At 42.7% G+C, this 26,700-nt stretch overlaps 1 protein-coding gene, 1 long non-coding RNA gene and 1 other non-coding gene across 5 annotated transcripts in view; 1 reads left to right on the top strand and 2 right to left on the bottom strand.

Moving 5' to 3' along the window:
* The window catches only part of ADAR (adenosine deaminase RNA specific), a 29,157-nt gene extending 23,562 nt beyond the window's left edge, over positions 1-5,595 (bottom strand). For both annotated transcript variants that reach the window (XM_045545211.1, XM_045545210.1), the window contains exon 1: positions 5,490-5,595. In XM_045545211.1, the coding sequence (XP_045401167.1) occupies positions 5,490-5,504 (15 nt within the window). In that variant the 5' untranslated portion in view covers positions 5,505-5,595. The remainder of the gene's footprint in view (positions 1-5,489) is intronic.
* Positions 5,596-8,678: 3,083 nt separating this feature from the next.
* On the top strand, positions 8,679-8,740 carry LOC123636236. The gene has a single exon (XR_006734434.1). It is a non-coding gene; the product is annotated as a U7 small nuclear RNA (small nuclear RNA).
* Positions 8,741-19,254: 10,514 nt separating this feature from the next.
* On the bottom strand, positions 19,255-24,522 carry LOC123634033. Of its 2 annotated transcripts, none has more exons than XR_006733852.1 (4): positions 24,498-24,522; positions 22,519-22,609; positions 21,739-21,846; positions 19,255-20,646 (listed from the first exon to the last, which is right to left on the bottom strand). It is a non-coding gene; the product is annotated as an uncharacterized LOC123634033 (long non-coding RNA). The 2 variants fall into 2 exon arrangements; XR_006733851.1 differs by lacking the exon at positions 24,498-24,522 and adding an exon at positions 24,400-24,453.
* Between the last annotated feature and the right edge of the window lie 2,178 nt (positions 24,523-26,700).

Genomic DNA, 26,700 nt, shown 5'->3' on the forward strand with positions numbered 1-26,700 from the left:
CTTTCCACTCACCAAAAAAATTACCCTTTTATAATCAGAAAAACAAAGAAGTGTTATTTTGTTTTAAAAACAAACAGAAATAGAATACCTGAAAATGCCAAGGGAGCTAGTAGACTAGGGAGTGGACGAGGTCATCCCTCCTCTCTGAGTCAGGTTCACCACGGCACAGCCTCCTTGTCTCTAAATCTACCATTTGGATGACTATGACTAAAAAAGAAATTTAAGTTGATTGGATGAACCCCAGTCCTCCAAGGCCCTATCAGCACTGTAACAGGAATAGCGTCCACATGGGAAGGGACACAGGACTCAGAGATTCATCTGCTCACCACTGCCGTCCCAGGAAGAGCAGAATTTGGTTTGAGGGGAGCTGGAGAGTTTCCTCATAAAAATGGCATGTTGTCCTCACTCCTCAGTGTGGCACTCAGGCTCAGAGGGGACACCTGGGAATTTTGCCCAAACCACCCAGGTTCCCCCGGATGTGTGGAGCTGGCAGGGTCTATTCCTCTCTACCTCAGCCCAGTCCCCCCTCACTTCCCTAGCTACCTCCCAAAGCTCCTTCCACCGCACGTTCTTCTGAATCCTGACATCCAGGGCACGAGTGACCCCATATTCTCATGTGTACATTTACCAGAACACTGAGCACTTGTGACCCCTTCCCCCACCCCACCCACATACAATCCATGCTCATCTTCTCCCCAGTGCTATTCGCAGGAGGGTGGTGGAGCCAGGAGGTACTCACGGGACTAGGGGGTCAGTAAACACCTTGCTTCCTTTCCCTGGGGCTTACAGACTTGGAGGGGGACATCTAGCAACTTTTCCTCAGGCTTATGTCCCCCCTTCTCTGATTCTCCTGAAGGCTACACAGGCAGCTGGGCCCCTTTCTTCTAGAATTTCAGCCTTCTACTCCCCCACATCCCGTCACAGGGAATTCTAGCATTCTTGCTAATCACTCTCATGGTGTCCCTGGTATGGGGTTCCTTAACTTCTGTCCCAGTGACCTCCATCTCCACCTTTCAGCCATACGACTGGCTGGTCTAGCTATTCCTCACATCTCACTAAGACTCTAGCCTCAGCCACCACCAAGACCTCCAATCCTTTTTCAGGGGACCAGGAAACTTATTCTGTCAAGGGCCAGACAGCTCTGCCACTGTAGTGCAAAAGCAGCCACATAAATTGTAAATAATGGAAAAACTTTATTTATAATTTATTTACCATGAAATTTTATTTACAAAAACAGGTGGAGGGCTGGATTTGGCCTGTAGGCCGTAGTTTGCTGACTCCTGCTCTTTTCTGATGGCGACTTCCCTGTGTTTCTACAGCTTCCACTTCTTACTCTGGTGGAAACTGCTCATCACACAACTCCAGCACAGCTGCTGGTCAGCCACTCCTGACTCCTCCCATTCTGGCTTCACATACCCCCTCTCTCTGCCTGGATCTCACGGTCAGTTCCCTTCTCCACCCAAGGTCTACTTTTTCTTCTCCAAAGCTTCCAAGTGATAATGGAGAAAGACCCACACTTGTGGTAGCAGGGCCCATATAAATTCCTTCTCTTGAACCTCGGTGGGGTCTTCACTGTTTGCTGGTCAATTCAGTTCAACAAACATGCAGGCTCACTGTAGACTGGGCTCTTTTCTTTAAAAAATTCTCCTCCCAGGGTTTGGTGACACAGCATGAAAGGTCTCCTCTCACCTCTCTTTTTCAGCCTGTCTTTGTTTCTTTCTTCCACTCCTTACATATAATCAGTCCCCAAGGTTTCACTGAAAGACTCCATCTTCCTCTATAATTTGTTTCCTAGGTTGATTGCATCTACTCCCCCAACCCAAACTAGCCCTCTTAAACAATAGCACTCAAATTTACTGTCTCCAGTGACTTCCTTGTGCCAAAGCCTAAGATCTGAATTTCCAACCACCAAGATAATCTTTCCACTTAAATATTCTGCCACTAACTCAAATGTGACACATTCTGAACCAAATTAATCATCCCCCCTCCAAACCCAGCTCCTTCTCCTGTTGTTTTTATTACTGTTAATGGCATCATTCTCCTCCTCCGTTATTAAGACTAGAAATCTGAGTCACCTTTGCTGCCTGCCTGCCTTCCTCACCTCCCACATCTAATCCGGTAGTTGCCAAGTCCTGTCTTATCTACCACCTCACTATCATCTTATAAATGTGCCTTCTTCCAATTCCAGCCCTCACTGCCTCTTACCTGGGCCAATGCAATAGCCTCTAACCTTTCTATCCCTCTACACACCAATCCAAGTGGCAGCTTCTCCCTCTACTACCACCTATCACAACTCTGACCCTTTCCTTATGTACTTCCTTAAATGCCACTTTCTTCAGGAGACTTCTGACTCCCACTTCCCCCAGCCCATGGGGTTTCCTCTCCTTGAACTGCTCCCACTCAGCACCCATTACACCATTTATTATAGCTGTTGGATTAAAAAAACAGTGGCACACATAGATTGCAGTATATCTGCAGGGTGATTTTATTTATTTATTTGAGACAGAGTCTTGCTCTGTTGCCTGGGCTAGGGTGCTGTGGCATCAGCCTAGCTCACAGCAACCTCAAAATCCTGGGCTCAAGTGATCCTCCTGCCTCAGCCTCCCGAGTCGCTGGGACTATAGGCGTGCACCACCATGCCTGGCTAATATTTTTTTTCTATTTTTAGATGCCCAGCTAATTCTTTCTATTTTCAGTAGAGACGGGGTCTCACTCTTCCTCAGCCTGGTCTCGAACTCCTGACCTCAAGTGATCCTCCTGCCTCGGCCTCTCAGAGTGCTAGGATTACAGGTGTGAGCCACCGTGCCCGCCTGCAGGGTAATTTTTAACTAACAATATTAGATGTCCTAGAAATGATACTCAACTCTCCACTCCCAATATTCCCAAAGTAATTTTTTTTTTGAGACAGAGTCTCGCTCTGTTGCCCGGGCTAGAGTGCTGTGGTGTCAGGCTAGCTCACAACAACCTCAAACTCCTGGGCTCTACCAAGCCTTCTGCCTCAGCCTCCCGAGTAGCTGGGACTACAGGCATGTGCCACCATGCCCAGCTAATTTTTTCTATATATTTTTAGTTGTCCAGCTAATTTCTTTCTATTTTTAGTAGAGACGGGGTCTTGCTCTTCCTCAGGCTGGTCCTGAACTCCTGACCTTGAGTGATCCTCCCGCCTCAGCCTCCCAGAGTGCTAGGATTACAGGCGTGAGCCACCACGGCTGGCCACCCAAAGTAGTATTGATAGGGATGCTGCAGTTAACTCTACAATGAGCTCTCAGGGAACAAGGACTATGCTTCAGTCATCTTTGCCTCCCCAGCATCTGGCACAAAGTTGATCCTGAACCAACATTTGTTGAGTTAATGACTGTATGAACAAGACACCCTTATGTAAGCAATCACATTCCTTTCCTTGCCCCTCTTCCTGCCCCCCCCCCCAATATTGCTAGGGGCAGAGGCAAATGTGTGTTCTGTTACAGAGTGAGTGCCCAGCTCACAGAGCTGAGTTATGCGACTTTAGGGGGTTTCTGATGAGCTCTTTGAATGACCTTGGGAAAAAGAACTTTGTTTCAAAGTGGCTAAAGTCAGCTTCTAGCTAAATGCTTTCTAGAGTTAAATTTTGACTCTTGGCCAAAATCTGGAAAATATTTGAATGTCCATCTATAGAAGAGTTAAACAAGTTATGATCCATTCATGCTATGGAACAGTACTCAGTTTAAAAAAAAAGTTACGTCTATTTTCACCTGGAAAAAACTTAGAATAATATAATGTTAAATAAAACAAAAAAAATGCATGTTGCAGAGTAACATGTATGTGATAATCCCTTTTTTGGTAAACAAAAGGGGAAAAGCCATGAATGTGTGTGTGTGTGAGCACAGTAGAATGAACACTGAGAAAAGAAAGAAATATTACATGAATTTGTTAACGGTTATTTTAGGGCAGTAGGATTAGAGGAAGAAAAAGAGATTATTAAATTTTTTATTTTTACTCCTATTTTCCCCCTAAAAACAAAGCCACCACTTAAGAACAGCTATTTGTATAGCCACTGAATGAAAGTAAGAGCAAGAACGTGAGAAACCAACCCATGGCGATCATTCCTAAATCCTTCGATATCACCTCTCCCCACTTTATGTCCATTTACTACGTAAGCAATGTAACAAGTCACTTAACATCCATTGCCCCCAAATTTCACTTTGATCTCACATTTAGGGTCAAGAGATAAGAGCCTCTGCCTTTATCACATGGGATCCACAGGGCAATATATTGGTTTATATGAAGAAATGATTTTCCTTCAAGTCAGGCATCCTTAATTCTTTTAAAAAGGGCTTTTTTACTTTTTATTTTTTTGAGGCAGGGTCTTGCTCTGTTGCCCAGGCTACAGTGCAGTGCAGTGATCATAGCTCACTGTAACCTCAAACTCCTGAGGCTCAGGAGATCCTCGTGCCTCAGCCTCCTGAGTAGCTGAGACTATAGGCTCACGTCACCACACCTGGCTAATTTTTCCGTTTTTTGGTCTCACTATGTTGCTCAGACTGGTCTAGAACTCCTGGCCTCAAAGGATCCTCTTACACTCTGCCTCCCAAAGTGCTCGGATTGTAGGCATGAGCCACCATGTCCCACCTTAAAGGAAGGCTTTTAAATATATACATATAGCATTTTTAAAATTGGGGTATAATTCACATACAGTAAAATTTACCCTTCTTAGTAAACAATTCCATGAGTTTTGACAACCACCACAACAATCAAGTTATAGAACATTCCTATCTCCCCCAAAAGTGTTCTAACACCACTCTGCCCCACTCTGCAGTTCCCTGCCCCCAGCCCTCGGCATCCAGAGATCTGTTCTCTAGCCCTGTAACTTTGTTTTTTTCCAGAATGTCATATAAATGGCCTTTAGAGTCTGGCTTCTTTTGTTTAGCAAAATGCACTTGGGAGTTACACATGTTGTTGTATGTATCCGTAGTTCCTTCCTTTTTGCTGCTGAGCAGTATCCCATTGTCTGGCTGTAGCCCAGTTATTAACTTGTTGAAGGACGTTTGTGTTTTCCCAGTTTTTATCTATGATGGATACAACGGTTACAGACTTTCTCCTATGGGCTATTAAGGGCTATTTTTAATTCCCCAGAGGCCTTCAGGAGGTGGAAAGGCTGCAGGGAGGAGGGCTGCTAAAAGTAAGGAATGTTGTTCGAGTGGGGTTACAGGGAAATACAGGGTTGCCAAGGGGCCCTAGCAGAAAGAGAGAAGCGTGTCTGCCTTGACATAGGCTCAGGCCTCACTGCTCAGACGAGGGTGTATTTTCCAGCCCAAGCCCTCTTCCACTCACTGCTCAACACCGCAGAATTAATTAGCAGGATACAAATTCCTGGAACAGCAATTTTGCGTCTTTGCGTGGCGCACAACAGGCAGACATCACGCACTACAACGCGGGTGCACGTGAGGGTGTAAGGTGAGCCCCCGGGCAGAGACAGTCCCGGGACGACGAGCAGGGCTTGCTCCGCTTACCTGCTGCGGGTCCATAGCACCCCCGGGGCATGGCCCGGCCCTGGCGGCCGGCAGCGCCACCCGGGCCCTGCCCCGACGGCTCGGCCGTGCCAGCCTCGCGAGACCCGCGCCCGGCTCCGCGCACCGAGGGGCGGCGGGGGTCGAGGGGTCGGTCCGGAAAGGCCCGGCTGCCTGCGAGCTGCACCCAAGATGGCTCCGTTTCAATTTCACTTTCGTTTCCTCAGAAAGCCTTCCCCTTTGGAAAGTTTGGCCAAGAGGAGGAGTCAGGGCAAATTAGCGTGAGCGCTGGGTCTCGCACCAGTACCTCCCTCGCATGAGAACTGGAAGACGCCTGTGTGTACTGAGCTCACGATTGCTCTCAGGAGTACACGGGGTAAAGCAAGAGGAGAACAAAGGCGCACGGCGAAAGCTCAGCCGCGGGGAAACAGCAGGAGGCTCGGTCCGCCCTCTCTCTGGGCCCTTTCCCGCAAGGAGCGGGGTGCAGATCTCTTCAAATGACTACGGTCCCCACTGCGGACTATTTATTAATGTTCCTACTACATTACAAACAAGTAAGTGGATACCAGCCGGTAAAAGGCAGCAAGGTAACATAAGAGCAGCAGTGAACGATTTAGGATCTACATCATAAAACCACCCCACAGGCATGGGTTAAGTGCTTCACCGGCATTATCTCCCTCAGTCTTCGCCACAGCGACAAGGTAGGCATTATTCCCACTTTACAGGTGTAGAAACAGGCTTGACTAAGGCCATGCCGCTGCTAAATCCGGATCTGACTGCAGAAAGCTCACTCTCCTTCGCTGCTCTACGTAGGCTCGCTCAAGTTACACCACTGCTTTCAAATAGATAACTTCTGTTACCCAGAGGGGAAAATTCAAGTTATTTCATGGTCAAGCTTATCTAACTGCTTGATTTGTTCATGATATCTAGGAAAAGATTCTACAGATCAATTCCAATGCTTAACAGCCCCCCCACCTGTGAGAAATTTCTTTTTCCATGTTTAATCTCAATTTTATCCCAACTACTTATGAGATTACAAGGCAGTCCCTTCACAGCATTATCTCCAGTTGATGCCCTTTCTCCACTGTCTCCTCCTTCTGTCCATACTGATAGTCACTCCCAGTTTCACATTCTCTTTCTGCCTTCTGTGCCTTTGCACTCTATTCCTTGGCCTAGAATACTTCTTCCTCCACTGCTTCTGGTGAAGCAGTCTTTCAAAATCTGCTTCAAATATTACCTCCTAGGGAGGCCTTCCCCCACTGTGGGTGGGGGGTGGGAAGTGCGGAAGCAGGTGCAATTTGTGGTTCCTTATTCTGTGCTTCTCGGTTACCCTCACAGAGAGCACTTGCATATTCCCTTAAAAATGCCCCAATCATTTAACGAAACTTTACTCAGCCCCAATATGTGCCAGATACTGGGTTAACCACTGAGGATATGACACAAAAAAGAGCCCCATCCTTCAGTTGTCAGTGTTGTGGGGAAGAGGAATGCCTCAACAATCACCACAATATTATATATTACTTGTTTATGTATCTGCCTTTATAGCTGTCAAGTCTTCTCAGGGGCAAAGAACATGTTTTAGACATCCCTACATCTCCCTGCGCAGTGACCTTCAGAGGGTTGGTTAGTTGGACAAATAACAGACTGCTCAGTAGGTAGAACAACAGTAAAACAACAGGCAAAACAGTTGAAAGGGAACTCTACAGGAGGAGATCAAAAGTATCAAACTTATGAAAAAGTGCTCAACCTCATGACCTCAGGGAAATGCAAAGTAAAGCCACAATGAGTTACCACCCATTTACCAGACAGACAGACAACATTAACCATCTGATCAGACCAGGTGGGAGCACTGATGCACCTAGTCACTGCAGGAAACCAGTTTGCCCTTAGCTAGGAAAGGTGTGGCTATACACACCCCACGAAGTTCATAGTTGCATTATTTGTAACAAACCCCCAAACTGGAAACAACCCAAATGTCCATCAAAAGTAAAATGGATAAATAAATGGTGGCATATGCCAATAAGGAAATACTATACAGCAACAAAAATGAAAGATCTATAACCACATGCAACAAGGTGGGTAATTACCTAAACATGATACTGAGTGAGAGAAGCCACATATGTATATACTATATGGTCCCACTTACATAAAGTCCCAAACCAGGCAAAATTGAACTATAGCATGCCCTACATAAAAGACAGGATGGTGATTACCTCTAGGGAGGAAGAAGGGAGTATTTTGACTGGGAAGAAATATTCTGGGTGCTGGTGATATTCTAATTTTTGACTTGGGTAGTGGCTACATATATGTTTGCTTTCTAATAGTTCATTAAGTTATTTATGCTTTATTCCTATTTTTATACATATATGCCATATTTCACAATTTTAAAAGGTTAAAACAAACAAGAGCTACGACAAACTCTTCTTGCTGCAATTCCAGCCCACTTTCCCACATTCTTATCGCCATTTAAGTGTCTTACCTTTGCTTTCTTGCCTTTGGGCTAAACAATCTGAAAGCCTTTAACCCTTATTCAGAAATGATCCAGAAAAGCTTTAATCACAACTACTGTCCAGGGGAAGCTGTACCACTGCTCCCTCAATCCCTTTTGCAGAAAGGGGAAATTTCTTTCCTAAACAGAGGGTCAGTTTATGCCTTGAAAGAACAACTGCTATTGTCATTTAATCCTAGCAGCTCAAGTAACTGCAGACAGTTTTATTCATAAACGTTTCATCTCCTCCCACTCAGTAATTGTTTTAACTCTCCCAGGGTTGTGAGGTGGTGATATAAATCTTTTTTTTTTCTTTCTTTCTGTGCTGTTCTATGGTAGGGACTTGACAAATTGGATGAAGCTCTTTAAAAAAATTAACCAAAAGTAACAGGTTTATTGCAGAAAATTTCAGAAAACACAAAACACAATAAAAATTACCTACATTGTTAATTCATTGGTGCCTACCCTTCCAGTGTTTTCCCTGTGCATAAAGGCACCACTAACACAGGTGATCAGTTCTCTTCCAAGTCTTCCTATGAAGAATGGCTCACCGGAGGCCTGTGAGTGCCTCCTGACAGGCTGTGAAATGACCCCAAATGCAATGCCTCACATGTACATACCACCGAGGGCTACTTATTAATAACTGCCTAAATGACTAAGAGTTACCTCTGAAATGAAGTATTCATCAATAAAAAGAGTTTACATAGTGTTACTGCTCTTTTAGAATTTGTCTGGCAGATTTTCCTGTCCTCACTGGAGGACCGCCCCCCCACTGCCCAATGAAAAAGAAAAAAAATTTAAAAAACAAAAAAGAGTTTCCAGAAGCCCCTCACTCAGTATTCTCAGAAGTCTGCCTTCCATACAGCACTGCCAAGCTTCAGCTCCCTAGGTGCCTTCAGGGGGCTGGACTTCCCCAGTTATGGAGAAGGACACTGAGTTGGTTTTATTTTCCAATCTCTGCTATTCTTGCTCTTTAAATAACTGTTAGTCTGGCTCTGTAATTATTAATTTTGTTTGTTGTGGCTCTTCTCTTTAACGTTACTGCAGGCAGGGATGCGTATTTACAACAGTCTTTTCAGTCTATAATTTTCTATAGCCAGACTTTACTACACATATGGGCTACATCTAGTTGGTTCCTCCATCTCCCTACTGTAAAGCAGATGTCTGCAAACTCCCTCAAAATTTGCTCCTACAGTGATACTGTAAGAGAAATGTACTGCCTGTGAATGTATGCTACTTAACTTGTGACATATTATCAAAGAAAGTAATAAGTTACTGAGTTATTTTTAAGTACTAGGGTATTATTTTAGAATAGAATATGCATATAAATAGACTCATGTTCTTATCCTAACTCTTAGGAAATACATAAAAAACAATTCAGAGTTGCTAGGCACAGATTTAGTGCCCTCCTTTTTCTGTTGTTGTTTCTCTTCAATTCTTTATCATTGGGTCTTTTATTTATTTTATTTTATTTTATTTTTTTGAGACAGAGTCTCACTCTGTTGCCCGGGCTAGAGTGCCGTGGCATCAGCTTAGCTCACAGCAATCTCAAACTACTGGGCTCAAGCGATCCTCCTGCCTCAGCCTCCTGAGTAGCTGGGACTACAGGCATGCGCCACCATGCCTGGCTAATTTTTCTATATATATATATTTTTTAGCTGTCCATATAATTTCTTTCTATTTTTAGTAGAGACGGGGTCTCGCTCTTGCTTAGTCTGGTCTCGAACTCCTGAGCTCAAATAATCCGCCCACCTCGGCCTCCCAGAGTGCTAGGTATCATTCGGTCTTTCATTCCACTCAAACAGTTACTACCATATCAACATTAATTTTCAAAATTTATGGTGTCCTCTCAGAATAACCCCACTTGCTTTGATAACCTGTAAGGCTTTTGGTAGAGAGAATAGGGAGTTGCCCAGCTGGCTGAGTAGTGCTCCGCATCTGTATTTATGCTGCTGTATATTCTATTGAAGTTAATGACCAGAACTGGCTTTTGAAGTTACAAGAAAGCCAGAAATGCCTCAGGTAGCCCCTAGAAGAAACAGAGGTCTCCAAAAGCAGTTAAGTATCTGTACCCCAATTGAGTAAGTTATCCAGTAAGAAAGAAAAAAAGTGGTATTTATCAACTATCTATATGTGCCAGGCATTGTGTTAGTAGGTATTATTCATATAATAAAGATATAAGATTAGTAATAATGTCAAAACAATACTAATAATAATGGCTAACAGGTCTGTGTGAAATATTTTGCATGTCTATATAATCAGTAAATGTACATTTACTCTCATAACCACCCTACAAGGCGACACTATACAACTTGTGTTTTTATGCATTAAATCCTGACACTCTTGGCCAGGTGCAGTGGCTCACACCTGTAATCCTAGCACTTTGGGAGGCCAAGGTGAAAGGATCACCTGAGCTTGAGATCAGACTGTGCAACATGGCAAAACCCCATCTCTACAAAAAAAACAGAAGAATTAGCTGGCCATGGTGGTGTGCACCTGTAGGCCCAGTTCCTCAGGAGGCTGAGGCAGGAGGATCACTTGAACCCAGGAGTTTGAGATTTCAGTGAGCTATGATGATGCCACTGCACTTTAACCTGGGCAACAGAATAAGACCCTGTCTCAAAAAAAAAAAAAAAAAAAAAAAATCCTAACATTCTTAAACTGCCTCTCCTATGCCAGATTGGTTTTACATGCAGCACCTGGCTGTCTTCCAGTCTGGCTCTGGCCAGCAAGGAAGCTCAGCTACTGGCCTACATTTCATTTCCACTTAGTTGGGACCCAGCAGGGAGACTTCCCATCTTCTTCTTCTTCCCCAGGACCCAACCTCATGAGTGGCTGGACTCAGTCCCAGCTTCCTGCAAGAGCAATTCTTCCATCTCCAAGGCTTGTAGGAAGCAGAGGGGACAACTGCAGTCTTGTCCTAGGCAGGCTTGAAGGCAGCCTCTGCCCCCAAGTTCTGCAGTGATTCCTGGGGAAGCAGGCTGATTTCACCAACAGCCAATTTGCTGAAAACCAATTTGCCAAATGGTCAATTTCCTGAATAACCAATTTACAAAACAACCAATATGCTGAATTTACTTTTTTCTCTAAGCTCCCTAGTCTTAATTGACCAATTTTTATTTTATCTTCTTAATAGAATTTAGGAGAAAGGTGCTCTGCTGTTTCCCTGCTGCTGTAAAGCTGGAGATTGAGGAGGAAACTGGAGTGAGGGGCGGTGAGATTGAGGGGCATTGGTAGAACTGACTTTTAGCAGACTGATTTTTTTGGAATTGACAGAGAGGCATTTCTAGGTGTCTCAGGCTCTTTTTCCCAAAGGGAATTAATAAGGCCAGGCCATTTCTAACTCATTTTTAAAAGCATTTCTTTCAGTATTGACAAGTTCACAAAAATTTCCATCTATACACACAAAGGAGAAGACCATATGAAGACAAAGTGGAGAGTGATTTGAAGATGCTAGCCTTGAAGACTAGAGTGATGTGGCCACAAGACAAGCAATGCCGGGAGCCACCAGAAGCTGGGAGAGGCAAGGAATGGATCCTCCTCTAGAGCCTCTGGAGGGAGCACAGCCTGGCCGGCTCAGCCTGTGATACTGATTTCAGAACAGTGAGAGAATACATTTCTGTTGTTTTATCCCACCCAATTTGAGGTAATTTGTTACAGCAGACAGCCGTAGGAAATCAATACAGCATCCTTGCGGGGCAGTACAAACCCGGGAGCTCTGGGTTCAGGACTGCCAGAGACCTCATGGGTGGCTGGGGATCTCTGCATTTGGGTATATCAAAGGGAAAAGGCTGGAACAGACTAGAAAAGAAAGGACACAGCCACAATGCCCATGTTTTAGTTAAGCCAAACAGTACAGCCTTCTCATTACTGTCCAGCAGAATTACAGCCCTTTGTTTTATCAGATTTTATTTTTTTCCAGGAAGGTACCATTTTGATTTTTTAAATGATGAAAATAAATCCTATGTGAAAGAAATAAATTTCCAAGGAAATAAACCTTTTGGTGTGATTCTGTTCTGTATGAGAACAACCACCTCCTAACTGGTTTCCCTGAATATACTCTGGCCTCCTTCCTATCCAGTCTTCTCAACACTGCCTGAGTGATCTCTGCAAACTAAACTCTGATCATTACAAAATTACAAACTAGAAATTAAGGGGAGGGAAGGGAGACAGGGAAATGAGTTCCAGGAAGGGACAAGGGGGGGCTTCAGCAATACAGATAAGGTTCTGGTTCAGGGAAGGGGGGTTGGGTTCATGAGTATTTGTTTCATTGTTGTATTTCAATGACTTACACATATGCATATCAAATATTTACATTGTAAACAAAAAAATACTTTAATGGCTTCCCAATGCTCTTAAGATAAAGGCAAAAAAAATTTTTTTCTTTTTTTTGAGACAGAGTCTGGCTCTGTTGCCCGGGCTAGAGTGCCATGGTATCAGCCTAGCTCACAGCCAACCTCAAACTTCTGGGTTCAAGCGACTCCCCTGCCTCCCAGAATACTAGGATTATAGGCATGAGCCACTGCGCCTGGCCCAAAGACAAAAATCTTTACATGATGGCTCAGAGGCCTTGCCTGGCCTGGCTCTGCCATCCTTCTCCCTCCCCTTGTACCATGCCCCCAGTTTCTCTGCCCTGCAGCTGGAGCCTTCTTTCCCTTTCTCTAGATTGCCATGCTCCCTTCTGCCACATGCTGCTCCCCCTCTGGATTGTTTCCCCTCCTTTTCTCCTAAGTTATTATCCTCCCTTCAGATCTCAGCTTAGTTAACACTTCCCAAGGAAGAGGTCCAACCACTGCCCCCTCCCACCATATGCTTCTAAACCCCTGCACCTCTCCTTTGGAGCATGTTTACATTTGTAATTTTACATTTAGTTGTGTGGTTTCTTGGTTCATGTCTGTTTCTCTTATACAAGTTCCATGAAGTTAGGGCTACACTTGTGTTTTGCTTATCAATGTGCTAAAAAATATTTACTGAAAAATTGAACATGTATATTTCCCTTGAGAGACAGTCCATAGCTTTTTGGGGGGCAGGAGGGGGATGTGGTCTCACTCTGTTGCCCAGGCTGGAGTGCAGGTGCACAATCACAGCTCACTGTAGCCTTGAACTCTCAGTCTCAAGTGATCCTCCCACCTCGGCCTCCCAAAGCATGAGATACCACGCCTAGCCAGTCCATAGCTTTCAGACTCCCAGACAGATCTGTGTACCCCAAACAAAGGGCAAGAGGCACTGTTCTAAAGACTTTGTTCTTTCCACTGGTGTGCACCTCAACTCTGGCTTATGACTTCTTGACCTGGCCAACTGCCCTCTCCACTCCTTCTATCTGGAGTTCAAGTGGACAATGGGGATCCCAGAAGAACCTTGAAGTTCCCAACATGAAGCACACTAAAAAGTTAAGCAACAAAGCAATGAATCCTAGCCTGTGGCTTACTTCTACCAAAAACAATTACCGGGGCACTGTAATCCTGACTCATACACATAGCAAGAGATCACTTATTGAAACTCCCCACAAGTGTCTTGTTCTGCTAGTTGCTTAGACAATGCCTAAGCCAGATAACACTGGCCAATAAGTAGCATTTGGAGACCTTGATTCCTAACATGGGACAGAGACTGTGTGTGGGTTTTAAAAACCTACTTCATTGCCCTCCTCACCCCGAGACTTATCTCCCAGAACCTAACTTTTACACTGCACTGGTTCTCTGCAGGGCAGTAAAACTTTCACTTATCACTCAATCTTTGATGCCAGAGTCTATATTTTCTCTTTAACAAAGTTCAAGGAAGGTAGGAATTGTGGGCAGAGGTGGGATTCTGCATGCAAGAGACTGACCCTTCTGGTTACCCCTCACCACCAAGCTGACTGAACCAACATGAAACCTCTTTTAATCAGGTGCTGCACACCTGAAATAGTCTCTGCTCACCTGGAATGAAGAATACTTCATTAATATAACAAAAACTGTCTATCATAAATCAATATCCAATATCATATTTAGACTGCAACAGATATTACCACTAAAATGAGAAATAAAATAAGAAGGGCTACCATTACCATTGTTATCTTATTTTCTTAATTCTAAGAGGCACTGTTTTTCACATCTGGACATTCCTGATACTGGAATATGAATTGCAATATAAGTATACATTTAAAATAGTGCCCCCTAAATCTGTTATTAAATCAATTGCATGTTCTTATGCTCAATGGTCTTAGAATCAAAGAAATATGATATTTAACATATATGTTAAATATATGTTAAATATGTTTTGCACATATGGAAATTATTACATATACTACAGTACAAAACATAAATAAGAGACAAACTACTAAAAAGGAAAGAAAAACAGGCTGGGTGTGGTGGCTCATGCCTGTAATCCTAGCAATTCTAGGAGGCCAAGGCGAGATCACTTGAGGCCAGGAATTCTAGACCAGCCTGAGGAAGAGTGAGACCCCATCTCTACAAAAAATAGAAAAATTAGCCAGACATGATGGTGCATGCCTGCTACTCAGGAGGCTGAGACAGGAGAATCGCTTGAGCCCAGGAGTTTGAGGTTGCAGTGAGCTGTGATGAGGCCACTGTACTCTAGCTTGGGTGACTGAGCAAGACCCTATCTCAAAAAAAAAAAAAGGAAAGAAAAACAGATTATTTGTAGATGATATCATAACCCTAGTTGATCCAAGAGGATCAACTGAAAAACTCTTAGAACCAATGCCAGTCAAGGAATATGGCTGAATATAAGAAAAATATACAAAATACAATAGCTTCCTTATATGTAGGAAAAAATACTATACTCTTAATAGCAAATAAAACAGCTTTTAAAAAACATTTAGGAATAACACTAAGAAATGTGAAGAGCTTACATGTGGAAAATTACAAAACTCTGCTGGGGAATATATATCTTTTTTTTTTTTTTTTGAGATGGGATTTGGCTCTGTTGCCCAGGCAGAGTGCAGTGGCATGATCACAGCTCACTACAAGTGCTCCTCCTGCCTTAGCCTCCCAAGTAGCTGGGACTACAGGTATGCACTACCATGCCCAGCTGAGCAATATATGTCTTAAAAAGAAGGATATAACAGTCCCAAATGTGATGGCTGAATAGTTTGTGAATGCTGATTAATGCCAAATTGAATAATGGTTTACTGCAAATTCTCTGAGGTTGGGGCAGTAAGGAGTAGATACCTAATAAAATATAAAGTTCAAGTCCAAGAAATACAAGCAAGAATTGCCAAAATTTTTTTTAAAAGAAGACAGCTACACTAATTAAATCAAGCAGTATTGGTATTAAACAAGAATGGAGCTACAAACTAACAGAAAAGAACCACACTCCCCCAAACAGACCCCAGTGTGTACAGAAATCCAAGGCATGGTAAGGAGCCAACAGCAGCAGCAAGGGGAAGAAGGGTTATTCAACAGATGGAGCTGGGCTAGTGGTTGGATATTTGGGGTAAAAACCCTAGAGTTTTGCTTTATATGAATAAGTCCAAACAAACTGCAAATGTATTAAGGGACTAAATGTAAAAAACTTTAAATAAAAGTACTAAAAATCAAAGTCAGTGTATATAATTTGATCTATTTCACAGCAATGGGAGACATCACAAAGGAGAAGATTGATAACTGTTCACTGCAGATAAATTTTTATACTTAAAAAAGTGACGTGATGTTTGAAAATGTTTACAGTAAAGAGTTTTTAAAAATATAAATCAATACATAAACAAATGAAAACACACAGGAATTGCAGTCACAACACAGATGCAGGACAGAGTTAACATGCATAGATGTATTAAGGACAGACACATGGGTAAGATAGCATATACATCATGTGGCATTCGGATGGGCCAGCACTGTTGTTTATTATAATCCTCACAACCACCTTATGAGAGAGGTACACTATTACTGTCCCCATATATAGAAGAAGATGATGAGGCAGGACAAAATCTGAAGTTGCCCAGGGTTACACAGCTAGTAACTGGCAGGCAGGATTCAGACACAGGCACTTTGGCTCCAGAGTGGGTCCTCTCTATGCTGCCATTACACTATGCTGCCCCAATAAAACTACAGTTGATAAACGGGCACTTCACAGAAAGGGAGTGCAAATGCCTGTCAAACATTTGGGATAATATCTAATCACACTAAATAAAGACATGAAAATGTAATATAATTTATGATTTCATTCATAAAATTGGCAGTTAAAAAAATGAGATTATTCAATAGTGGTGGGGGGACCCCATGGCTACCTTCACAATCTAGTCTTGTATTCCAGGGAGCCACACTGGCCCCCTCCAAAATGTTCTCAAAATCTGATTAGGTCACTGCCATCTCCCTTCTTTAAGCCTTTCCGTGGCTACCCAGTACTCTTAGGATAAAGACCTAGCATGTAACATCCACAGTCTGCAGTATGTCCCCACCCCCGGCCCAGCCCACCCTCACCAGACTTCACAAAAAGCATCTTCCGTCCTGTTTGCCAGCAGCCACGTTGCACTCCTGCAGCCTTGAAAAAGCCAGATCAAATGCTGTTTTCTCCTCCAGTAGTGTTCTTATGCCAGAGGGCATAAAAAATTTATAACACCCATAACCCTAGGTGGCTTTCTTTATAACCTTATCACTAGTTGTAGTTATACATTTGATTAACCGTTTCTCTCACCGGAACAGTAGTAGTCTTATACCCTGTGACCCAGCGTAGTGCCTTGGCTATGGAAGGTACACAACAAATATTTGTCAAATGAATATGTATTAATGATTAAGTGAACGAAAGAGGAAGCAGAAAAGGAAAAAATGAGGAAAGGAGGAGAATCAAGCACTCTTCTGTACTGGTGGTAAGACCAAACTGATAGGTTCAACTTTTTACAAAGCAATTGGACAGTGTATGTCAAGAGCCTTAAATATGTGTATAACTTCAGTCAATAATCAACAACCATTATTATTAATAATGTAGGGGTCAGGTGCAGTGGCTCATGCCTATAATCCTAGCACTTTGGGAGGCCAAGGTGGGAGGACTGCCTGAGGCCAGGAGTTCTAGACCAGCCTGAACAAGAGCAAGGCTCCATCTCTACTAAAAATAGAAAAATAAGCCAGGCATGGTGGTGTATGCCTGTAGTCCCAGCTACTCAGGAGGCTGAGGCTGGAGGATCACTTGAGCCCAGGAGTTTGAGGTTGTAGTGAGCTATGATGATGCCACTGTACTCTACCCAGGGTGATGGAGTGAGACTCTATCTAAAAAAAAACCAAAAAAGAAAAAACTCCAAAAAACTGGAGACATGGTCAGGTAGTCTGGTACAGTCATAAATTATACAAGACAAGAAGTGATATTTACAAAGAGTTAATGCCTGGGAGATGTTAATTTCATAAGTGGAAAGAACATAAAATTGTAAATATCGAACAACTGCAGCTCTGAAAAACAATACTTGAAAGTGGCGGACGGTGCTGGCCACTTATCCTAGAACTATGCCTTCCTTTCTGAGAGAGCCCTGATTCTGTCCACTTTCCTATGAGAAGGCCAGACTCCCTCACCAGACCCAGAGGGAGGATCTTGATTAGTCTAATCTAAGCTAGTCTTGGTGATTCCATTCCTCTTGCCAGTGTGACACATGTGATACAAGTATGGCCAGCAAACCACAAAAAGAAGTCTGTCAGGGGCTTTCTGTGACAACGGATTCTTGCTGTGAATAAGTGATGTCCTGAGAATGACAGAGTGGAGGGCTGAATTGCTTAATTACCCAATACGGGGAACTGCACTATCTGTGGGACAACCAACAGAGCAATGCACGAAAGACACCAAATATTAATGATGATGTCTATGAGGTGGGCTAACCTGTGATTTTATTCACCTTTTAAAAGTTTTCTACAATTTTCAAGTTTTTTTATAAGCATGTATCCCCCTCAAAATAAGAAAAAAAAAAGATATCTACTTACTACATGAACCTCATGATGCTTACAATCTAGTCATGGGAACAGTATGTAAATAAATGATTAAAATATGTGACAAAACCACAATGAGATACTTCACAGCTATCAGAATGGCTAAAATAAAAAGATGCATAATACTTATGATATGGAGCAACTAGAATTCTCATATATTGTTGGTGGGAACGTAAAGTGGTACGACCATTTGGGAAACTGTTAGGTAGTTTTAAAGTAATTTATCAGCAATTACACTCCTGGGTACTTACCTAAGAAAAATAAAAGAAATGGCCACAAAAAGACTTGCACAAAAATGTTCATAGAACCAAGGCGGGGGAAGGGGGAAAAGGGGAGTTGTTTAATGGGTATAGAGTTTTAGATTTGCAAGATGAGAAAGTTCTGAAGATCTGTTGCACAAGGTGAATATACCTAACACGACCAATCTGTACACTTAAAAATGGTTTAAGATGGCAAATTTTATGTTACATATTTTGTTACCACAACAACAAACAGGAAGAAAAAAAGAATAGAGCTTTATTCTTAATAGCCCCAAACTGGAACAACCTAAATGTCCATTAACTGATGAATAAACAACCTGATATATATTCACACAATGGATACTGACACATGCAACATGGCTGAACCTCACTGAAGGAAACCATGCACAAAAGCACACAGTGAATAATTCCATTGATATAAAATATGAAAACAGTCAAAACTAACAGATGGTGATAGACATAAGAACAGTGTTGGCCTTTGGGGATAGTGGTGACTGGAAAGGGGCACAGGGGAACTTTCTGAGGTGACGGGAGTTTTATTTCTTGATTTGGATTATTAAATGGGTATACATATTTTTTTAAAATACGTCAAAAGGTACACATAATTATATCCCAACTAAAAGAGTCTTAGAGAAATAATGAGGAAGGGGAACTGGAAGAGATGAATCCATCATCCTGGTTACACGCTGAGAAGTTGTTTGCCAAACACGAGTGCCTCTTTAAACCAGACAGTCACACATAAATATCTTTTCATGCAGCAATTTATGGAAATGCTAAGAACACTAAAATTATGAGAATTATACATGTCTTTGAATCTCTGTTTTATAGAGCAATTTTTGATATTCTGATAAATTAAAAGGAAAATATATGTAAGTACAGTAATACAAACATCTTTAAAATAAAACATAGATCTTTATCTAATTAAAACTGATTTTATTTAAAATATTACAAAATATTTCCATCAAATATCTTGTTAAAATGTGAAATAAAACTGAATATTAGCTTTTTAAAGTCACATGTAAAAATGCACACCAAAAAAACTAGAATACAGAATGAAGAAAAGACATTTTTATGCTTGAAAGCAAAGGAAGAAATTGAAAAGGATAACACTTGTCTACAAACGAATGAAAAATAAGTTTTGTATGTTTAATGACAAAACCAAAATTAGCTGGCAAACAATAAACTGGAAAAATATTCACAGCAAATAGTTTTTTGTTTTTTACAATGAGCACATACTCATGTTCTTGGAACATTTGTGTAATTTATAAAAAATGACTTAAACACAATATATAGACAAAATATTAACTGAGAATTTAAAAAGTGGAAATAAAAGTGGCTAACAAATATATGCAAAAGGACTCAAACTTAATCATAATAAAAATGTAAATTAAAATAAGACACCATTTTCAATTTATCTAAGATCTTTCTTTTTAGTTAAAATACTCAGTTCTGGGGAAAAGAGTAGGGTGAGGGAGACACACGGCGAGTGTTCAGGCACTGCTGATGGCAATGGAAACTGTATTCACTTTCTGGGAAGCAAACAAGACTAAGCACTGCAACAGAGTATTGCAGCTGGGCTGGAGCTGTTGCTTGGACATTTGGGGTAAGTGTGGGGTTAAATAATAACCCTGTCACCTCAAGTCTCTATTTGTATGAGAATTTTTTGTTGTTGTTAGAAAAGAAATAAAGGGGTATTCCTCCTTCCTTTTTGTGGGAGCGGTGTGGGTTGGGTCGGGTGCCCCGAAGACAAGGCATAATATATAACCAGGATGATGGATGTGCTCTGTAGGGGCTTACGGATGTGAGTTTGGACCCTCCCTGGGAGAGGGCTGAAGGCAGACATTTGAGCAGCCCCTGTCCTGAAGGGCAGAGTGGGCTCTGGGCTACTGGTCCCCCACCCAGCTCTGCTACAGCATATCCCAAGGCAGAGCATGGCTGCATTTGGGTGAAAACCAGACAACAGTGATGGGATACAGGGCATTATATTTACTAGCTATGACTAAAATCCTAAGGAACGGTCAGAGAGGAGGCACACACCAGGCTATAAGGTAGCTCTACTTCTGGAGAGTGAGATAAACTGGATGGAGAGGAGAGTTGTTTCTTTTTACAAAGAAAAAAAGTTTTAAAGTTCATAAGCCTTGATCCCAAAACTCCAGATAAGAATGAGTCATTTATAAAGGGCTTAGAATAGTACCTGGCACATTGTTAAGGGCTCAAGCAAATGTTTTAAAAATAAATCCTCCAAGAAAAAAGCCTCAAAATATGGCAAAAGCCTTAATATACAATCTATGAAAGTTTAGAAAGGTTTGGTGGGAGTGAAACATCACACAGGGTAGAATTCCCAGCTGCTGTCTCCTTCGGCCTGATCTGTGCAGATTCAAACACACATGGGGAGAGTCCTCCTTCCTGGGATGACCCACAGAACTCAAGTTTCAGATGTTTACAGTGAACACAGTACCTATCATGAAGACTGGAATCTTCATCAACATGATGGCAACATTTTCTTCCTGTGGGCAGATTTTCATTCATTCATTTAATAAACATTTATTGAGCACATACTATGTGCCAGGCACTGTTCTAGGCCCTAGGACAGCTAAAAACCAAAGCAAAATTCTTTTCTTCATTGTTCTCATGAAGATGACTTTCTAATGAGGAGAGACAGGCAATATATGAATAAATATACAATGTCAGTTGGTTTTAAGTGCTATGAAGAGAAACAAGGCTAGTTAAAGGTGGGAGGTAAGGAATACAAAGCAAAAGGCACCTCTGTCCTCAAGGGGCTCTCAGTCTAATGGATAACTGACCAGTAAACAAGGCAATTATCAAATAGAAATACAATCTACAAGAGGGTTGTGCTCAGGTGTTTATGGGGCAAAGAGAAAGGGTGCCTAACTCATTGAGGGAAGTGTCAAGGGAGACTTCTGGAAGAAGAAGCATGACCTGAATTCAAAAGGATCAGCCAGAAGAAGTAGTGGGGAAGGGCAACCCAAACAGCAGATGCAAAGGTGTGGAAAGGATAGAGGGCACCTGACGGATGGCATAACAGAGTAACAATGCGTGATGGACAAACCAAACCAGCTGGATTCATTCCAGTTGGAAGGCTCTGGAAAGGCCTCAAAGAGGTGAGATAGCCAGCACATGTGTGCTCACATACACACATGCCTGCAGTAGTCACCTGCTGTTTCTGCCTGCCTAGTACCTCTGCACTTCCCCATCCCATGTGGTTACGAAGGGGTAGTTTACTTCTTCATCCCAAGAGTGGGCCTGTCATGCAGACCTGTCCAATCATGGTATCCCTATTCCCTTGTCCACAGTGATTAGTTTACAATACTAGAAGAGAGCCATAGTTCATAGGCTTGGGGCTGCTTTTTCAGTATGTGTGGAGAAAGCAGCAGGAGAGAATAAGGGCAGTAAAGAAAAAGGAGCAGAAAAAAGGCAGGGCCAAGAAGGTCCTCATGACATTATTTCAGCCCCAGGATCCAGCTGTGCCTGAAGCTTGCTTTGGACTTTCTAGTTAAATGATCAAAGGGAGAAAAGAAACCTTCTTTTGCTTTAGTTTACATTGGGTTTCTGCCATTTGCAACTAGATTGATACATACCTTTTCAGGGGAAGAACTTTGTGTCTGTGGCAAGGGGTGATACAGAGGGAAAGGGAGGGTAGATGTCAAAGGGCCTCTCCCATTAAGTCTGATAAAGATGGTAGGCACCTAGGAGAATATAGAAATAGCAACTAGAGCTCCTTGGGTGGAGGAACTGAGGGGATATGTATAAGTTACTGTCTATATGGATGGGTTATATAAACTTTCATGTTCCTAATAGTTCACTATATAGCCCTAACTCATCTTTAAACAGAGAAACGACACAGAATAGATGATCAAAAACACCAAGAATATAATGTTTAAAACCATACTATTCCAACTATTAATGCACATCAGTCACAGATCTTTCCCAAATATTTAATTTTGAGACAAACAGTATTTTGAACTTTTTATTCCTGATGCCAAGCAGTCATCCGGTGCTCGCCAGAAAACTCAAGCAGCTGTATCTATTAAGGTCCAATTCTAACAGCTGTCATAGCAAAACAAATTGCTATATCTCAAGAGAGCTCTACAGAAGCCCAAAAGCTCAGATTTTGTTGTTCACATATTTGAAAACTTTAATCAGTTGGTCACAGATAATAACACCAATCTTGGTCTGAAACAGATCTTCAAATCTTTAAATCTATGAAGCAGAAAGATGCTCATATTACTGCATATTATAGTATAAAAATAGCTAGCTTAAGGAGCCTTTGAGTAATAAGCACTGGGCTTCTTTCTGGCAGAAAAAACAATGCCTCAAGATTTTTTTCTTCTCTCCACAAGCATTTTCCAAATACCTACTGTGTGCCCAGGATCCCAGCACTGTGCACCCATGAGCCTTTCCTTTTTCTTTGGGTGAAAAGGCCAAATCTCGGTTCACATCTGGACAATGCTAGGTAAAATGTAAAATAAAAGATAATGTGTCATTGGACAATTTAAATGTTACTCTTGCAGCAAATGCTGGCCCTCTAAACTCTGTTCATGCCTCCCTTCCAGGTTCACACTGCCAGGGCACTAGTCACTGAAAAACAACAAGACCCAAACCACATAGCCTGATGGCCTGGCTTCAAGTTCCAGCTCTGCTATTAACTAATGTCAGGACCTTGGCCAAGACTCACCTTCTGCATCTGTGAATTTGGGATAATCCTTACTTATTGTACTAGGTTGCTGGAAGAATTAAATAAGTTAGTGTATGTAAAGTGCTTGACACAGTGTCAGGCATACAGCAGGTGCTCAGTATAGAGAAACTACAATTAATAGAATAAAAGTAAGGTCTTAACCTCTTTCCAGTCCTATAATTTTATTTGGTCTACAGTAGTGAGATTACGGATTTTGAAAACCCCCAACCCGTCTGCTTATCGTATCTGACAGACTAGCAAAGATCCAAAATAGCAAAAAGTTCCCCTGCTTCTCAAGCATCTGTACCAAGGGGAAACCTTCAGCAAGGGAGCAAGTTCAAATGCCTGGGTACTGGGCCCTTACTAATAATAGCTAGACACTTCAAATTCTGACAATCCTGCAAAGTAGATATAATTATCATCATTTTGTAGATAAGCCCAAGTAGGAGTAGAGAGGTTAAATAACTCACTCAATGTCAAACAGCTGCTAAGTGGCAGACCTGACTGGAAAGTTCATGTCCCCTTTCCACTCTATTTCCCTGCCTCCCACATAGCAAGCACTCAACTGTTTGTAAATAATGAAACAATGAACAAGCTATTTCAGGATCTTTAAAAAGATGGGAAGAAGCCCTCTTTGGTGGAGAAAGAAGCTGGCATCATCACTCAACACTCGACGGCAGTTTGACGCTCACGCATTCTCTTTTCCCAACGACCTGCTCTAGCAATGGTGCCTCCCTCTCTAGCAACAAGCCACTGTGCAGGCCTCTGTGTGCTAGTCTCCTCCGCTAGCGGCTTAGACTCCGCTCCCTCAGCTAAATGCATAACTGGACGCCCCCACTGGCATTCAAAATCAAAACGTCAGGTATCCTTTTTTGGAAGGCAAGTTTCCTAAACTCTGACCCCAACATGGAACACCTGGGGCCGGCTTACCCTCTAGTGGGGCCCCAGAGTCAAGCCAAACAGATGAAGGGAGGGGAGGGGAGGTGACGCAACTAGGCCTCCTGCACCAGGCCGGACAGAGGGGGAGCGCGGCGGCTGTGACCCCGCAGTGGGCTCTCCAGGGTGGCTGCCTATGCCTTCCCTGTGTAAGGCACGCAGGGGCAGTGGGTATCATTCCTGCGATGAGGCGCCGGTCCTATGCAGTTTGGGGAAGAGGGCGCAGGAAGGCGCGTACCAGAACAGGTCCCAGGCGCCTCGCTCTCCAGTCACTCTCCGAGGTGGGGGAGTCGGCGAGAGGGAAACAAGGGCCTTGGGTACCCAGCTGTTGGGCTCCAGCTGGCAGGAACGCCGGAGCATCCGTGCGCAGCCTCTGCCGCCCACGGCCGCGCGCACACACGCATACAAGCACACGGGCCCTGGGCGCCCGCCTCCCGGAAGGCCTCCGGGCCCAGCCTCTGCCCCCCACCAAGCTGCATTCCCACCCGGCTCTGGGGTCACCCTCAACGCCCCACTGGGGCGCCCCCGCGTTTCCCCTTCCATCAGCGCCAGAGACTGGCGAGGCCGCGCAAGCCGGGGCGTTCCAGCCCGGGCAGGTGATGGCTGAGAAGGAAAGAGTGCCTCTTACCGGGTCTTGTAATTCCTCGGGACACTGCCCGACACCAGAGGTGGCCACTGCCGCCCCGACCCTCCCCCCGCCCTCCCCCACCACGTAGCCCTCTCTACCTTCAGTCGGGAATCAATGATCTGGTCGCAGTTTGGTGACATCATTGGCGCGCCGGGCGTGGGAGGAAGTGCCACGTGATTCCTCCCTCTTTTGTTTGGCTCTAGGAGATCTAGGTTTTTGTTGCTCGGTCTTGCTTGGTTTTTCTACGTTCTGTTAATGCTGCTGTTGTGGGCACGGTGGGGAGTAGGTGCTTGGGTTTAGGATGCCGCATTTTTGCTCATGGCCTTGATTAAACTCCTCAGTCATTCATAATCTGGTTGGGCCAGAAGGCCTGAAAAGATAGGTAGGTACAATCCTCTTTTAAAAAATGGATCGCAAGTCCACAGGATTAATAAATAATGCGCCATAACCAGTAGTCCTTGAATGACCCGTTTAAATTAAACTAATTCACTTTTAAAATAATATAATGAACACGTCCTTTAATTTGACACCTCACCCGGGAACTAAAATATTGCCAATTAACATTCATCAACTTGTAAGTGGTCCCCACCTTCTGCCACTGCATTCCTGTCAGAAGTAACCCCCGTCGTGAATTTGTATTTACACAATATCACACTGCTTTAATGTCGTTTATATTTATTACAAATTAATATGTTTTTGTCTTATGTGTGTGTTTTCAAACTTGCACCTAGTGTCCTGGGACTTTTTTCTTCACAAACATGTTATTAAGATTCATCCTTGCTCAGTGAAGTTGCAGTTTATTTTGGCTGCTACATAATAATCCATTATGTACTATAATTTATTTACACATTCTCCAGCTGCCAAACATTTATGCAATTTCCAATCTTTTGCTAAAGTTTACATTAGTGCTGTTACTAGCATTGCCTTCTGGTGCCCCTGTACAAAAATTTTCTTGGGTATATTTATCTAGGAGTGGAATTAATAGGACTTTAGTATGCCAGTATTCAGCTTTATATGATAGTGTCCAATTTTATCCAAAGTGACTGTACCAGTTCACACACCTACCAGCATCCATATCCTGTTTAACACCTCAGATTCCTGATTCTTTGCCAATAAAATGGGAGTTAAATGGTGTCTCATCCTGGCCTTACTGGCATATCTCTGAGGTTAAGCACCTCTTTTATATATTTATTGGCCATCTGTAGTTCCTTTTCTGTGAAATGTCACTGTAGGGCATTTGAGGGATATAAGGGCTGAGCAAGGAAAAAGATATGACCAGGAGGTGGCAGTAGCAAGCACGAGCTTAATTTGGGTGAGCTTTGACAGGTTTGCTCATAGTGGAAGTCCCTCACAGAGTCAGAAGATCCAAAGGTGGGGTAGAGGAGGCCATCCAAAAGGGGAAGAGGGAAGGAAACTTCCAGAGGAGAGTGGGCTTACAGAGTCTAGGTGATGTTGTTTAGCAGCCCATGGAAAGTTTCTGGGTCAGAAATCTCCCAAGGGAAGAAGTAAGTTGGGGTCTTTATAGCCACAGGGTTTATCTTTTCTGTGACTAGCAGATGTTGGGCACAGTTTCATGAGGTATACAAAGCAGACAAGCAATTCTAAATGGCTAAAAATCTCCTTATTGAGAGCTGTGTTTAAAACATCTGAATGTATAAACATTTGAATTTGGTGCTGACTGGCTTTTAAGCTAATAGATGCCATCCTGCTGTGAAGAAATAAACAACGTATGCAGAGGCCATCTTTGGCTCATTTATATGACAGTCAGTTCATGTCTTTTGACTATTATTTTAGTGAATTGTTTGTCAAATTCTTTATATACTTTGGACACTAATTCTTTGTCAGTTATAGGTGTTGCAAATTTATTCTCCCATTTGTATCTTATCTTTTCACTTTTTATTTTGATAAATAGATGTTCTTGACTTTGAATTTATAAATATTTATCCTGCTTTCCCCCTACCCTAATATATATTCACTTACTCTTTTAAAAATATTTAGTTTTGCTTTTGACATTTGGATCTTTATTCTCTGTGGAATTTACTTTTGTGTATGATGTGTGAGATAGGGATCCAGTTTCTTTCTTGGCTATTCTTGGTCTTTTCCATATTTTTCCACATTTGAAAACAAGCTTCACAAGTGGCACACATACCAAAAAGCACCTAAGACAACAACAACAACAACCTATTGACATTGCATTGAACAATAAACAGATAAATAATAGATACATTTGGGAAAAATTGACATTTTATGATTCTAAGTCTTCCAATGCATGAACAAGAGATAACTTTCCTTTTTATTAGA

This window comes from Lemur catta, chromosome 3 (assembly GCF_020740605.2).
Source record: "Lemur catta isolate mLemCat1 chromosome 3, mLemCat1.pri, whole genome shotgun sequence".
NCBI lineage: Eukaryota > Metazoa > Chordata > Mammalia > Primates > Lemuridae > Lemur > Lemur catta.